Source organism: Quercus suber, unplaced genomic scaffold, assembly GCF_002906115.3.
Source record: "Quercus suber isolate HL8 unplaced genomic scaffold, Cork oak 2.0 scaffold_360, whole genome shotgun sequence".
NCBI lineage: Eukaryota > Viridiplantae > Streptophyta > Magnoliopsida > Fagales > Fagaceae > Quercus > Quercus suber.
The window spans coordinates 156,448-173,708 of record NW_027069812.1 but is presented as its reverse complement, the minus strand read 5'-3'; the positions used below and the strand labels follow the sequence as shown (position 1 = coordinate 173,708).

Below are 17,261 nucleotides of genomic sequence, written 5' to 3'. Positions count from 1 at the left end.
GGGTGCCTAACACCTTCCTACCTTGTAACATAGCCTCCGAACTTAGATCAAGGGTTAGTAGATCAAATGTTTATCCTTGTAATTTTCAATTTCTAGATTGTAACTAGGAAATAAAGCCATGTACTTTATCTTAGATTGTATCTAAAACCAAAGCCATGTAATTTCCTATGTTTAATGTAAATTCAATTTCAAATTAATAAAATGAGGAATTTTTTTAATTATGGTTTTCTTATTTTTCCAATAATTAAATACGTTGCGACTCCATTGTAAAACCCTTAATCTAAAGGGGAAATATAACTAGTTGAACCTCCATTTTGAGAGGCAATAACACGACTCCATCCATTCACATGGGTTTGGCCCAACATATCAATAAAACGGGATGGGGGTGCAGTCTTTCACATGAACAAATAAATTTATTTTTGGAAAATAAAGGCTAAGGAACCCTCAGCCTGCGTACGCGTACACGTGTACAATCTCGTGGGTTTGGCCCAACATATCAATAAAACGGGCTGAGGGTGCTGTCTTTGACATGAACAAATAAATTTATTTTTGGAAAATAAAGGCTAAGGAAACCCTCAGCCTGCGTACGCGTACACGTGTACAATCTCTCCTTCTCCATGATAGAGGGCCACTCCCACGCCTCTTGAGTTTGCCGTAGAGGAGCCGTTGAACTTCATGACCCATTCATCTATTGCTACTTCTACTGTAGCCACTTTTCCAAGCACTTCGTCATCTAGCGAGAATTCCTCTTCTCCAGGAAACTGGGCCAACAAATCTACTATGGTTTGGCTCTTCATTGCTCTGGGCATTCCTACTTTCAAATCATATTGTGATAATTGAGCAACTACTATGATATTCTACCAAATAGAATGGGTTTTCGAAGAAGTGCTTTGATCACGTGGGACTTCATCATGAGATTCACTTCGTAGGCTAGGAAATAATGACGTAGCATCTGTGACGCATAAATAATTGCCAAGCACACCCTTTTCTACCAAGGGATAGCACGTCTTAGCATCTTTTAGAGCGCGGCTAACGTAATATATTGGCTACTCGACGCCCCCTCCATCCTTTTAGACTATTAATGTCCTGATGGCCGATGGGCTTGAGGCCAAGTAAAGTAATAGTGGCTTCCTGCGAACTGGGGCTTGCAATGTAGGTAAGTTCATCATAATCTACTATAGCTTTTGGAAAGCTTTTTGCTGGTCACTTCCCCATTCAAAACTTTGTCCCTTCTTTAGAAATTTCACAAAGGTCAAAGTAATTGATGCTAGGCCCAGTAGAACCTTCTGATGTATGAGACTTTCCCTAAAAAGATTTTCAATTCCTTGACGGTGGCTAGCAGTCTCATGGTTGCTATTGCTATAGCTTTCGTCGGGTCAACATTTATTCCTTTGCTATGGACCAGGAACCCTAAAAACTTCCCGGTAGAAACTCCAAAAGCACACTTTAACAGATTCATTCTTAACTTGAAGAGCCTACACCGCTCAAACACTTTCCTCAGTATTCTGGCATGATCCTCACGCTTTCTTGACTTCACTACATTTGCTACCAATAATCACATTAATTAGTAACATTAATAACATTTTCATAACAGACACTACAAATCATGTACTTTGCATGGATAGATAAAGTGATGCTAATTTCAATAACATATTTTAAAACTAAATTTAGCGATCCAAATAATTGAAATCTATAATGAGCAACTTTACAACTTATTTCAACAAACTCAAGAAAATATCAAAAAATATTAATGTTGATTATTCTGAAATATATATATATATATATATACACACATGTGTTGTAGGTTCTTGCATAGAATTAAGGCCCATGGAGTAGAGGCAGAAACAATGTTTGCCATAGCTACAAGAGCAACTTCAGGTGCAATGGTGTTGCCTTGGCCTTGAAAACCATGGTTTGAACTTCCAATCATGGCCAATATTTTCTGATATTGATCTACAGTAAAAGGAAATGCTTGATGTGGCATAGAGTCTGATTCAATGACGCCAAGATTGACTCCAAACTCAAAATTTCCAACTTGATTAGCCATTGGATTTTTTCCTTTGGCTTTATAGCCAAGAGGATATCCATGAAGCTTATAGCACTTTTCTACCATATGTCCTACAATTCCACAGTGACTATAGATTGGTCTTTCTTTCCCTTTGTTCTTGTTACCCTTGCCACCATGACCAAAATTACTACCATAACCAGATATACTTGATCCACCAGAAGCTTTAGTTGCCAAAGCAGTGGATTCATCATAAGCTCCAGTAGAATGACCAATAGATCTTTGACTATCATCTTGAATGAGCAATGAATACACCTTGTTAATGAAGAGGATCAATTAACAAGATTTGCCCTCGGATCTGACTATATGACTCATTGAGTCCCATAAGAAACTACGTGACTGAATCTTGAAGTTGATACTGTGTTAGTTTCTCATTGATTGAACAAGTGCAAGAACCACAGGTACAACAAGGAAAAGCTCTGTAATTCTTGATCTCATCCCACAAAACATTCAATTGAGTGAAATGATCTGTGATAGAAAGATCTATCTCCATGAGAAATTATTGCAAGATTCTTCTGAAGCTGAAAGAATCTTGGCCTATTCTTCTAAGAAAATCGATTCTTGAGATCACTCCAAACTTCCAAGGCTGTGTCCTTGTAGACAACACTTTCAAGAATCTTTGGAGATACACAAATCAAAATCCAAGACACCACCATATTATTGCACTTAGTCCAAGCTTGAACAAGCAATGCACTTTTCACCATGGTAGGGGTCAATGAAAGACTTCCATCAATAAACCCTAACTTGCTCTTTGCACCTAATGCTCTCTGCATTGACTTGGCCCAGGTAGGGTAATTGTCATTGACTAAAGGCTTAGCAACTAGGATCACCCCTGGATTCTCTACATAGTGTAAAAAGAAGGGGTGTGATTCATCAGTGGTGGTAATGGTTTCAGTAATAGTAGTCGCCATTAAAGGACCTTCGAAAAATAGAGAGAGAAGAACTTTGAGGTGAAAAAGAAAAATCTAGAAGAACTCAAAGCACTTTGATACCATATAAGATTTTGATGACTGAATATTTTGCATTAATTAGAAACTGAATATACATCAAGGTATTTATACAAAAAGAAAATAACCAAATCCCTAAAACTAACTCCAAACTACACGGATCTTCCCTCCAAAATCTGTTATGAACTATCCTAATCAGCAAAAGACAATTGCCAATAATTACAACTAACTAACTATTACAAAGCCTAAACTACAAGTAGTATTACAAAGATACAAGCTAAGCTACAGCCGTTTATGCAGAAGCAATTGTTCCAGTGCTCTGTTTTCTGCAGAAGCTCCAGCTTAGGTTCTTTGATCCGCTCCAATTCAAGTCCTTGGCTCACCTTTAATATGATCATTCTGATAGGATTTACAAATTTCAATTTTAAGTTGTTCTAACTCTTTACTCTTTAATTGCCTTTGACTTCTTTTAGGATTTTCCTTTTCAATTATAGTAATTGATTTTGAAAGCCGTGGTGAAAACTATGACAATAGTATGACACTTCATTCTCATTAAGATTAGATCCACTAATAGAGCAAGCAATATGTTGGGCCATTACTTAGGGCAATAAAAATCCTGACCTAAATGAAGTTTAATGAATACTATCAGCAATGGTTACCTTTATAGAAAGACGCCATAGTGGGTTACAGGTTACTTATGAAGAAAAAAAAAAAAGGTGACAGTAGGAGATGATATGCAAATTTTTAAAGAAGATTTATAACTGTATTGTCAACATATATTCAGGCATCCATTGTATGCCAACATAATCTCCACTCCAAATTAAGATTTGACCTGCAATATTTTTTATCATGACAAACTTTATAAGAAATGCTAACCCAAGTGGTTATTGTTAACTTTATATAAAGGATTGCATCAGTGTCGATATGGTTACAAGAACGTGGCTGACCTTGAAGGCGTGGTTGCTGGCTATGCAAAAGCTGGAATACCTCTTGAAGTTATGTGGACAGATATAGATTACAGGGATGGCCATAAGGACTTTACTCTTGATCAAAATCAACTTCCCGTTGGTCCAAATGCGAAAATTGTTGATACTCTTCGGTCTTCACCAAAATGATTAGAAATATGTGCTCATCTTGGATCCTGGTATGTTTTACTTGACATGCAATTATTTTCTTCAGCTGTTTTAGTACATGCAAATACCAAAATATTTCATTCCAATAGTCAATCTGAAATGGAATTAAAAATCTTGGTCTCAATTCCAAAAATTGTTGATATTTCAATTCCATAAAATGTTGATATCCCACATTCCAAAAATTCTTAAGCAAAATTTTAAGAAGTTGGTGTTAAGTGGGTTTTTTATTTTCCTTTTTCTTTTTCTTTTTTAATACTCCAGCCCCCACTCAATCAAACTCCAGGCTTTGTCCCTACCCACTTGACTGATAGCATAGTCTCAAGCCCATGTTTAAAATGAACATGACTACAACTGATCATGCATTATGGTGCTCCATCCACTAAAACACAAAGAAAAGATAAGGTGTACATGATTTTATATGAGAAAATTTGGATGCCTTTAGACTTAAAAAAAAAAAAAAAATGAGAGGGAGGGGACAAGTATAGATGGTTTATCCTTTTTGGTTGGGAAAAAAATTATAGAAAAGATTTGAGTTTCTCCCATTTGTGTTTGATTGGGAGTATAAAAGCGGAAGGATAGAAAACTTTTTTATTTGGTTGAGAAGAAAAATGGGAGGATAAAAAATCAAGTTTGTATATATTTACATTTATATCCCTATTACAAATATTTTTGAGCTAACATTAATTTTTTTAATGTATATAAAGTAAATACACACTTTATTACTCCCTCTGTCCCATTTTTTTTGTCCTCTATTCCATTTTGGGATGTCCCAAAATATTGTCCTGTTTCTGAAAATAAAAGTCATTAATTTACTAATGTTCCTATTATAACCCTATTAATTTACTAATTCAATTTTTTAATAAATTTTTTTAAGGGTAGTTTTGGAAACTTATGTATTTTTAAAAGATAGACAAGACAATAAATGATGTTCCCTTAAAAAGTTTGACTTTTCAAACAGGACAAAAAAATTGGGACGGAGGGAGTATAAAATTTCCGGATAAACAAAAAAAAAAATACAAGTCAATAAAAAAAAAAAACAATTCAATGAAGAAGAATAAAAAAATAAGCCTATCAAATATTAATTAACTACAACCATATCCCAAAAAATTAAAAATATTCTTCAATTCAATTCAAAAAATGAAAAAGAAAAAAAAGAGGCGTCCATATTAAAAAAAGAAAAACAAAAACAAAAGATAGAAGCGAAGAGAGGAAGCAGAAGGCAGAAGGAAGTAAAAAAAAGAAGAAGAAGAAGAAGAAGAGGATTCGTAGAAAGGAAAGCAATAGCTGACTGAAGAAAAAAAAAAAAAAAGGAATTCAAAAGTGAATAAAGAAAGCAGGAGGAGCAGAAAAAAAATGGTAGATTCTACTAACATGCCTTGAGGTTTGGGCAAATACTAATTTGGTCAAACACATTTCAAAATTGGCCAATTTGGTCCTTAAAAACAATTCAATCTCTATCCCCATTACCCTCCATTACTTAGTTTTCCTTTTCTTTCTCAAACATCTATTTTCTCTCTCTCTCTCTTCCTACTCTCTCTGTTCCTACACTCTCTGTTTCTCTCAAGCCTCTCTTCTCTCTCAACCCTCTCTCTCCAAGTCAACCCTTCTCTATGACTCACCCTTTCATTGTCTCTTTCTTCTCATAGGCAACAACAGTGGTGTGCTCTCAAGTAACTGCAATGGTGGGTTTATTGTGGGTTTTTGAGTTTTTTTATTTGAATTTTGTGGCCAGTGGTGGTGGTGGGTTCCAATCTGGGGTAAATTTGCAGTGGAGTGGTTATGGGTTCCAATATTATGGGTTGGTTTGTTTTGGGTTTTGTTAGAGGATTTGGGTTCTGTCACTATGGGTTTGGGTAGGGTTTATGGTCAGTGGTTGTGGGTTTCGATCTAGGGTGGATTTTCAGTTGGGGTGGGTTTCGATCTAGGGTGGATTTTCAGTTGGGGTGGTGGTGGGTTTGTTATGGTTTTTTTGGATTTGGGTTTTGTGGCGGGTGGTGGTTTTTGGTGGCAGTGGTAGTGGTAGTGGGTTTTGATAAAGGGTGGATTTGTAGTGGGGTTGGTGGTGGGTTTGTTATGGGTTTTTTGGATTTGAGTTTTTGTGTAAGGATTTGGGTGGGTAAAATTGGGTTGTTAGTTAGATGTGGTTGTGGTTATGGCTGATCTGAGGTTACAGAGATTGGGATGACTAAAGAGATGAGAGAAGGGGAACACAAGAAGAAAGAGTCACCCTGAGAAGAGAGAGATATTAACAGAGGGTAATGTGGTTAGGGATTAAATTGTCTTTAAGGACCAAATGGGTCAATTTTGAAATGCCTTGGACCTAGTTAGTATTTGCCTAAACCTTAGGGTATGCTAGTGGAATTTACCAAAAAAAAAAAAAGGGAAAAACAAACAAAGAAGCAGCAAGAAGCAATGACCAAATAGTATTTTTACATGCACATAAGTTTTCTCTCCTGTTTTTTCTCCATTTTGGAGAGATTGTAATTTGGTTGGCCCGGGAAAAAAATATTTAGGCCCCACTAGCTTTCTCTCCCCCCTTCCCAACCAATCAACAAATCCAAAGGTAACAAAATTTTTCATAAAAATTAATAAATGACATGACAAAGAGAAAAAATGGTAGTGGAAAAAGACTTTTTAACTTATATATCATAAATTTATGTTATTGTTTTGTTTTAAGAAAATTTTTTATTTGGTTGGAATAAAGATATTAAAAATTGTAAAATCCAATTGTATTAATCAAAACCATTCATGAAATAAAATTCTATATTTTCTAACGTTATAATTATTTTTGATAACTTTTTTTAATTTTTATAAATTTATTTTATTTATTTATAATTTACATTTTTTTAATATCCTTTTTAAAATTTATAATATTTATTTATACTTTATAATGAAGAAAAGAAAAGAAACGAGAGAGAGAGAGAGAGAGAGAGAGAGAGAGAGAGAGAGAGAGAGAGAGAGAGATTCGTAGAAAGGAAAGCAGAAGCTGACATAAAAAAATAAAAAAATAAAAGAAAAAGGAAAGAAGTTGTAAGTGAATAAGGAAAGCAGGAGGAGCGAAAAAAAAATGGTAGATTCCACTAACATACCCTAAGGTTTGGGCACATACCAATTAGGTCAAACACATTTCAAAATTGACCAATTTGGTCCCTAAAGACAATATAATCCCTATCCCCGTTACCCTCCAGTACTCAGTTTTCCTTTTCTTTCTCAAACGACTCTTTTCTCTCCTTCTCCCTACGCTCTCTGTTCCTACACTCTCTATTTTTCTCAGGCCTCCCTATTCTTTCATCCCTCTCTCTCTCTCTCTCCAAGCCGGTCCTTCTTTATGACTCACCCTTTCATTGTCTCTTTCTTCTCTTAGGCAACAACAATGGTGTGCTCTCAGGTAACGACAATTGTGGGTTTGTTGTGGGTTTTTGAGTTTTTTTATTTGGGTTGTGTCTAGCGGTGGTGGTGGGTTCCAATTTGGGGTAGATTTGCAGTGAAGTGGTTTTGGGTTCTGATGTTGTGGATTGGTTTGTTATGGGTTTTTTGGATTTGGGTTTTGTTAGAGGATTTAGGTTCTATTGCTATGGGATTGGCTAGGGATTATGGCCGATGGTGGTGGGTTTCAATCTAGGGTAGATTTGCAATGGGGGTGGTGGTGGGTTTGTTATGGATTTTTTGGATTTGGGTTTTGTTGCATTGGGTTTGGCTAGGTTTTGTGGCCGGTGGTGGTTTGGTGGTGGTGGTAGTGGTAGTGGTAATGGGTTTTGATATATGGTGGATTTGTAGTGGGGTTTGTGGTGGGTTATGATGTGGTGGTGGGTTTGCTACTGGCCTTTTGGATTTGAGTTTTTGTTTAAGAGGATTTGGGTGGGTAAAATTGGGTTGTTAGTTAGTTGTGGCCGTAGTTGCTCAGGTTAGAGAGATTGGGATGACTAAAGAGAGGAGAGAAGGGGAACAACGCAGGAGGAGAGAGTCACGGTGAGAAGAGAGAGAAATTAACAGACGGTAATGTGGTTTGGGATTAAATTGTCTTTAAGGACCAAATTGGTCAATTTTGAAATGTCTTGAACCTGGTTAGTATTTGCTCAAACCTTAGGGTATGCTAGTGAAATTTACCCCAAAAAAAAAAAGAAAAAAGAAAAAACGAACAAAAAAGCACCAAGAAGCAAGCACCAAATAGTATTTTTATATGCACACAAGTTTTCTCTCCTGTTTTTTCTCCATTTTGGCGAGATTGTAATTTGGTTGGTCTAGAAAGAAAATATTTGGGCCCTACCAATTTTCTCTCTCTCTCTCCTCACCCCCCCTCCTAACCAATCAACAAATCCAACGGTACCAAAAATTTTCATAAAAAATTAATAAATGAAATGAAAAAGAGAGAAAAAGTGGCAGTGGAAAAAACTTTTTAACTCATATGTCATTAGTTTTATAAATTTATGTTATTGTTTTGTTTTAAGAAAATGTTTTATTTGGTTGGAATAAAATATTAAAAATTGTAAAATCCAGTTGCATTCATCAAAACCATTCATGAAATAAAATTCTATATTTTCTAATGTTATAATTATTTTTGATAACTTTTTTAATTTTTATAAATTTATTTTATTTATTTATAATTTAAAGTTTTTTAATATCCTTTTTAAAATTTATAATATTTATTTATACTTTAAATTGTTTATAGAATTATTGATATCATTATCACGGTATTTCACTGTTAATTAATCAATATAAAAAAGCAACAACTTGTTTGTCAGCTATAGCTTAAACGGTCTGGTACATGAGTACATCCAGTATAATACTACAAATTGCAAAAGGCTCCAGGACCCAAGTGAATCATTTCTCTCAGCATAGAAAATAGGAACAATGAAGAAAAAAAATAAAGCAATAGTTTCAGCGTATCCTCAACATCATCATCAACAAAACCACACTATACTTTTCTTCGTCTTCTTCTGTATCTTGGTTTGTTACTTGCCCCGCTCAAACGGCAGATTAGAAGAAAAAGATGCAGTCCCAGTTGGGCATGGATACAAAATTCGATCCGTGTTTATTGATCCCTCCGGCAAATCATTGACCGCATATCTTGGCCTCATTAAAAGATCCTCCATTTTTGGGCCTGACATTCAGAATCTCAGCTTCATTGCCAGGTATGCTTGCTTATATGCTATTGCTCTCTGTGCATTATCTCCAAAAATCTGCTCATCATATTTATGTTCATATTATCACTGTTAACTTTTTTGGGAGTTACCAACGCGGGGGAGCCACGTAAGCATGTGAAACTGAAAAACGATAATTCTCCTCCACGAAAATTCTAAACCCTTATTTTCAGAGCCGCCTCACTAAGAGCCGTAGATTGGGGTGTAAATACTCCCCAATTACTATTTTACAATCCAAAACACCAAAAATTCACTCCATTTAAGTTTATAACGTTAAAAAAAATCTGCAACTTTACCCAAAAAAATCTGCAACTTTACTACAGTTGTATGTAAAGAGTAAAAGAGAGTTATTGGGTTGTGTGAAAAAATAAAAACTGAAATGTAGAGTGGATCGTAAAATGAGTTAGTAAAATAAATAAAGTGGTATTTGAAGGTGCAAAATAGGCCTTTTTTTTTGCATCCCTAAATGCTAATGCTCTAAAGACTCGAGTGTTAGTCATATGCAATAAATAGTCAAATAATTAGTGGATGAAAACACTCAAGTAAGTAGTAGAGGATGAGGTATCTATATCATAAATGATGACATCTAATATTTAATTTTTTTATAAAAATTTTATCTTAGATTATGTGTGTGAAGCTTCCTACTAAAAAGTGGAGTAAATATTGCGTCAAAGGTTTGCCGGTGGTTTTATCTAATATTTATAATTGAAAGGCAATAGTCAAGTGTAGCATCTCATTTTTTACTAAAAAGTTAGGTATAGCATCTTATTTTTGACTAAAAATTTAGGTATACTACTTGAGAAATATAATATACTCCACTTATGGTCTTATAAGTCAATTTCACACATAATTTATTATTTTGATAAATTAAACCCTATATTTTAAAGAAAATTTTGGAAATTGCCACAAATTTTAGTATATAAAGCTTACAAATTGATGTGTCAATAAATATAATTGATGGAATTTAAACACCAAGCCCGCCAAATAAATGTATGATTGAATTATTATTTTTTTCCAACTAATGACACATCAATTTGTAAGCTCTATATAATAAAATTTATAGTATTCATGAAATGCTAAAAATATTACAAACCATATTACTTGAAACTTATAAACTGATGTGATTGTTGAATTTCAACGGTTCAACCGCTTAAAAAAATAAATGTTTGAATTATGAAAAATGAAGTTATACTACAAACTTTAATTAAAAAATTTTAAATTATAAAAATATAAAGTGTTGCCAATTAGTTATGTGTATATTTATCATTCTAAAAAAAGTTATGTGTATATTTAACTTTGAAAAAGTTAACAAGTTTTCATAATTTTAATAATGCTGATAGTTTTACGCACAACTTGTCTATTAAACATTATTTTAATACTAAAAGTAATTTACATATAATGATAATTCTCCTGCACTATTAGATTATCTTATCACAGAATATTGTAGCATGTGCAACTTTTTTTTTTTTTTGATACAAGCATGTGCAACTTGATATTATTACTTTATTATTGGGATCTACTGAGCCTAAGAATATTTTAAATAAGGAGGCATATTGACAGGTGTATCATTTAATGATTGAACGGTGGGGATTTTATCATCTATTATTGCTAGGGTTTGATTTATGACTTTAAAAACCACACTTCAGTTCAAATAAAAAAAAAAAAAAAAAAACAAAGAACAAAAAACAAAAGCCATACTTTAGTGCCACTGCCGCTACTGCCAGATTACATTTTCATCATTTATTAGAACATTTTCCACCTATCTACTAAACTGGCAAAAGCTAAATCAGTTAAAGAAGTGTTGTTAAACTGTATACCTATGGTGTAATAGTTATTCTATATGTATAAGTATTTGTGAAGTGTGCGAGGCAAAAGTTAAAATTTAAGTCTTTAAAAAAAAACTTTGCATACTTATAAACTTAAATGAGACTAGAATATATAAAAAAGTGTTGCTGGTGCATACATTGGCTCTTCTATTACATAGATAAGTCTTGCATTTTGTTCCATGAGAAAAAAAAAAAAGTCTTGCATTTTGTCTGGGAAACAAGGTTCCATGGTGTATCTGGTGTGAACTTTGCTTGACCTCTCCAAAATTGGTCAAACCGGAACAGTTTTTGATTTTAGAGATCGAATTGGCAGTTTTCAATTAAAGTTGCTTTTTTTCCTTCATTTCCGTTTATTAATGACAACATGATTAGATTAGTGTGCAGTTCCCAGTTCAGCCCGCTAGTCAAGTCATTGGACAATAAATTATTTTTCAATGGTTGAACATTTATGGACAAAAAAAAAAAAAAAAAAAACCCTTTGTAAGTTAAAAGTAGTATTATGTAATTAAAATTGAAAGCTTTAAAAAAAAATTATTAGCTAATTATTGTTTGCATGCTAATTTATTATTGGGATCTATTAGTGCATCATGCATCTAAGAATATATATATATATATATATATATAATTTCTACTCTAACATAATCTAAGTATATATGTATGTGAAACTCCCTCCTGGAGTTTTGAACCATGACTCTTACCTCCCCCCAACACTTCACAAGCATTTATACTTGTGGAATTATCACTGTACTAAGGGTGTGCAGTAGTGTGTCTAAGAATATTTTAAATAAGGAGGCATAGGAGTCATATTGATAGGTGCATCATTTAATGATTGAACGGTGAGAATTATATCATCTGATCTTTCTAGGGTTTGATTCATGAATATAAAAGCCACACTTTTGTTCATTAAAAAAAAAAAAAATACAAAAGCCACACTTTAGTGCCACTGCTGCTACTGCCAGATTACATTTTCACCATTATTAGAGCATCTTCCAATTATCTACTAAACTCGCAAAAGCCAAATCGGTTAAGAAGTGCTGCACTACCACGCACTCTTAGTGTGATGGTCACTCCATAAGTATAAGTGCTTGTAAAGTGTGCGGAGCAAAGCCAGAATTCAAGTCTCTAAGAAGGAGCTTCACATACTTATACATTTATATAAGATTAAAGTAAAATTTCTATCTTGAATAAAAAAAAAAATTAAATATTTATGAATAAGTGTTGCAGGTGCATACATGGGCTCTTCCATTTATAGAGGCTACTTCATCCTTTGTAATATAGATCAAGTCTTGCATTTTGTTCCATGAAAAAAAACAAAAGTCTTGCACTTTGTTTGGGAAAAACGGTCCCATGGGGTATCTAGTGTTCTACTTTTATGCTTTGTTTTGTCTTGTGCACAAGAATTTTGCCTAACCTTTCCAAAATCGGTCAAACTGGGAAAATTCTCGATTTTAGTGATTAAATCGGGTTTTCAGTTAAAGTTGCTTTTTCCTTCATTTTTGGTTATTAATGACAACAAGATTGGAATAGTGTCCAGTTCTCGGTTCAACCGGCTGGTCTGGTCATTTGACAATAAATTATTTTTCGATGGTTGAACCTTTATGGACAAAAAAAAAAAAAAAATTGTAAGTTAAAAGTAGTTTTATGTAATTAAAATTGTAAGCTTTTAAAAAAAAAATATTCGCTTATTATTGTTTGCATAATAAGTTATACATTGTCATATGCAATCCAATTGAAATCATGTTTTGATAATCAAAACATGATTTTAATTATAATTGTAAAATTGTTTCATAATTATAACTAAAATTATGTTTACGATTGATTTTAACTTAATGTCCTGTAAAGTGTATCTGTTATTTAACATGTGTTTAAATTTCAACAGATCTAATGCACAAAAATACTAAACTCAAGTCGATTTCATAAATATAATATGAAATCATTGCTTTAAGAGCATCTATTAACATTTTTCTATAATATAATATAACATAAGTGTTCGGGTGTAGCACTAAATTAGTTGTCTAAACCAGCCCAGCCCACACCAACTTAATGGATTGGCAGAAATTGGGTCGCGTCAGTTCGGGTTAGGCTTTTGTTTTTTTGCTGCACAGCCTGATAATTAACACAATAATTTTGGCTGATCGGTAGCTGTCTGCCCACAGCTTTGAAACCAAGGATCGGCTGAGAATTCAAATAACAGACTCCGACCACCGCAGATGGGAGATCCCACAAGACATCATCCCACGCCAAACCCACTCCCCACTGCACCGCTCTCTCCCCGAAACTCCGTCATCTCCACCCCATTTCCATTCCTCCACCTCCTACTTCCTCTCCGACCCCAACTCGGACCTCGTCCTCACTCTCCACACCACCTCTCCCTTCACCTTCTCCATCACCCGCAAATCCACAAACGACACAATCTTCGACACCGCCTCCACTCCCTTCATCTTCAAAAACCAGTACATCGAGCTCTCTTCTTCGCTCCCCAAAACCAAGTCCTCACTCTATGGCCTTGGCGAGCACACCAAGCGGTCCTTCAAGCTTGTTCCCGATGGCACTCAGACGCTCACTTTGTGGAACGCCGATATCGGCAGTGCTAATCTTGATGTCAATCTTTATGGGTCGCACCCGTTTTACATGGACGCTAGATCATCATTATCATCATCATCACCGGCCATTCAAAGTCATGGAGTTTTGCTACTGAATAGTAATGGGATGGATGTGATATACAGTGGTGATAGGATTACGTATAAGGTGATTGGTGGGGTTATTGACTTGTACTTCTTTGCTGGGCCGTCGCCGGAGTTGGTGATGGATCAGTATACCGAACTCATCGGCCGCCCTACGCCTATGCCTTATTGGTCCTTCGGTAACTTCTCTCTTCTCTCTACTCTTGTCTTAAAATCTTATCAATTTAGTTTCAAATGAGTAGATTGTATTGTAAAAGTCAACATTCTTTTTAATATTGATGTATGGTCAAATGACTCAAATCTAATAAATTTGATTTGTTTGTGCCATCACCTCTGACTCCAAAATAACTCAATTCCATCTAAGTTAAGAGCTAAAATAAGAATGTCGTTTGACACACTTCAACATTAGATGTTCTTTTTTTTTTTTTTTTTTGATAAGTGCACTTCAACATTAGATGTGCTTAGCATATGTGATAATGAACTTCTTTTTGCGATCAACAAAGGAGTAGCATGCCTGGCAAGGTGTGCATCATGATCCCATATCCATGTGTGACCCAAATAATAAAAGTGACAAAGCTTAAGAGACAGTACATCGTACATAATATTATATTAGTGATCCATATCATATTATAATAGTTTCTTTAAGCTTGCTTCTTTCAATTGTGAAGGCACAATTTATCAACATTTAATATTATATTAGTGATCCATATCATATGATAAGGATCCAGATGTTAATCTACTTCTATTCTTAATTTCTGCACCACTCTCTTAGATACTGCATTACTATAATTCCCAATGTCAATTCCAAAGTTAGGTAGTGGTTCACCTGAACATCTTGTTTGGTGACTGTAAAAAGTAGATGAATGACACCTATCATAACCTCACCTTCTAGATCTAGGTAATTAAAGTTAACTTTCAAGTTAGCATCAAGGGGTTCACAAATCTCATTTTCAAGTTGTTTTAACTCTTTACTTTTTAATTGCCTTTTGACTTCTTTTAGGATTTTTTCTTTTCAATTATAGTAAAATTGATTTTGAGAGACATGGTCAAAACTGACAAGTGTGACACTTCATTCTGAATTTAAATCTACTACTTCTTTAGAATGAAGAAGAATTTCAGAGCAATAAAATATATGTTGGGCCATCACATAGGGCAATACAATTCCTGACCAAAATCAATTTTAATGAATACTACTGGTAATAGTCACCTTTATAGAAAGACGCCATATGTAATCCTATCGGGAACATAGTGGGTTACAGAGTACTTATAAAGAAAAATAAAAGTGTGACATTAGAAGATGTTATGTGAATTTGAAAGAAATCTTTTTATGGAGCAATTGAAAAGATTAATTTCTGTAATGCGTTGTTCTTTTCTAGAGTTACTTTTAGGACATTCCCTTATATTCAGGCTCAACTGTATGCCAATATAATCCTCACTCCAAATTAGGATTTGACCTGCAATGTTTTTATCATGATGTAGTTTATAAGAAATGCTAACCCGAGTGGTTTTTGTTAACTTTGTGTAAAGGATTTCATCAGTGTCGTTATGGTTACAAGAATGTGGCTGACCTTGAAGGCGTGGTTGCTGGCTATGCAAAAGCTGATATACCTCTTGAAGTTATGTGGACAGATATTGATTACATGGATGGCTATAAGGATTTTACCCTTGATCCCATCAACTTCCCGTTGGACAAAATGCAAAAATTTGTTGATACTCTTCATCAAAATGGTCAGAAATATGTGCTCATCTTGGATCCTGGTATGCTTTACTTGACATGGTTGTTTTCTTCAGCTGTAACTATTCTCACTCTCTTTTTTGATGTAAAAATGTGTTATTTTACAGGTATCAGTGTGAATAAGACATATGGAACCTACATTAGGGGGATGCAAGCTGATGTCTTCATAAAACGTGATGGTGTCCCTTACTTGGGTCAAGTTTGGCCTGGCCTAGTCTACTTCCCTGATTTTTTAAATCCAGTTAGTGAAGTATTTTGGGGTGGTGAGATAAAAAGATTTCAAGATATTCTTCCCTTCGATGGTCTTTGGCTTGACATGAACGAGATTTCTAACTTTATAACTTCTCCTCCTACTCCAAATTCTACTCTTGATGACCCTCCCTACAAAATTAACAATGCTGGGGTTTCGCGGCCCATTAATAATAGTACTGTCCCTGCAACATCCTTACACTGGGGTAACATTACAGAGTATAATGCCCACAACCTATATGGACTCCTAGAGTCCAAACTCACTAATGCAGCCTTAATCAATGTGACTGGTAAAAGGCCATTTATACTTGCCAGGTCAACTTTTGTAACCTCTGGCAAGTACACGGCACACTGGACTGGAGACAATGCTGCAACATGGAATGATTTGGCATATTCAATTCCAGGAATTTTGAATTTTGGACTTTTTGGCATCCCAATGGTTGGAGCAGATATATGTGGTTTTTCAAGAAATACAACTGAAGAACTTTGTGGGCGTTGGATTCAGGTAATAATTGATAGATGTCAAAATGATTAATTGATGTTGTACTTTTTTTTTTCCTCCTAAGCTTTTACTTAGCTTTTGGTAAGTAAAATATATTTTGTTTTTCCTATCAAAAAAAAAAAAAAATATATATATATATATATTGTTCCCACTAACTCTAGACTTGTTGCTCTTTGAACCATATATTTCTAATTTGAGTAATTTTGATCCCTACANAATTGTTTGAAATTTTTTTATCAACTATATTCTTATATGTAATTTCAAAAAATTAAATGAAAATCACAAGACATCCAATTGATATATATATATATATATATATTTATATATGCATAAATAAATATGAATCATGTACACGTCCAAAAATGATCAAGCTCACTTTGTTTTTTCGACCTTCCTATAGCCTAGAGGCACCGAAAAAAAGCACACACACACGGAAAAAAAAAAAAGAGAAAACCACTCCGTTTATCATTCAATTCACTTGTGTCCCACCACAATACAAACAGCAAAAGGCATTTGGTAAAAAATTTCAGTGAATTTTTACGTGCCTCTAAAATTTTTACCAGTTCAATTTAGTTATAGTGCGAATGGCAATTTACAATTTGAGAAAGCATTTATAAGACAAGCAGATAGAATTACAAAGATATAATTCAGACCTTGAAAGAGGCAAACCAAAAAAGGCAACGCCAATTGCTTGTTCAGTAAATCAATCAATCTATACCAAAAACTACAATCAGGGGAACAAAACCTCATTGCTCTATCATTAAAATCTATTTATTAAGTGTGACATGTACAAAAGTTTTGCTTAGAAGAATTTTCTTGCCGCAACATTAATTGAATGTGACTGTGTGATTAAAATGGATTAGTAGAATAATCCCTGAATAAATAGAAGCATGAAAGCTAAGTAGTCTTCAAAGCATGCAATGTTATAATGTACTGTTAAGGACAGGAACAATGCATTTACGCGCCTTTCTATCACGTG

The 17,261-nt window shown here is 34.3% G+C and overlaps 1 protein-coding gene across 1 annotated transcript; it reads left to right on the top strand.

The window, feature by feature from the left end:
• Positions 1-8,879: 8,879 nt before the first annotated feature.
• Positions 8,880-16,330, top strand: LOC136061037 (alpha-glucosidase-like). The gene is made up of 4 exons (XM_065760268.1): positions 8,880-9,277; positions 13,269-13,975; positions 15,324-15,554; positions 15,639-16,330. The coding sequence occupies exons 1-4, from the start codon at positions 8,997-8,999 to the stop codon at positions 16,313-16,315; spliced, it is 1,896 nt and encodes a 631-aa protein (XP_065616340.1). The 5' UTR covers positions 8,880-8,996; the 3' UTR covers positions 16,316-16,330.
• The last annotated feature ends 931 nt before the right edge of the window (positions 16,331-17,261 follow it).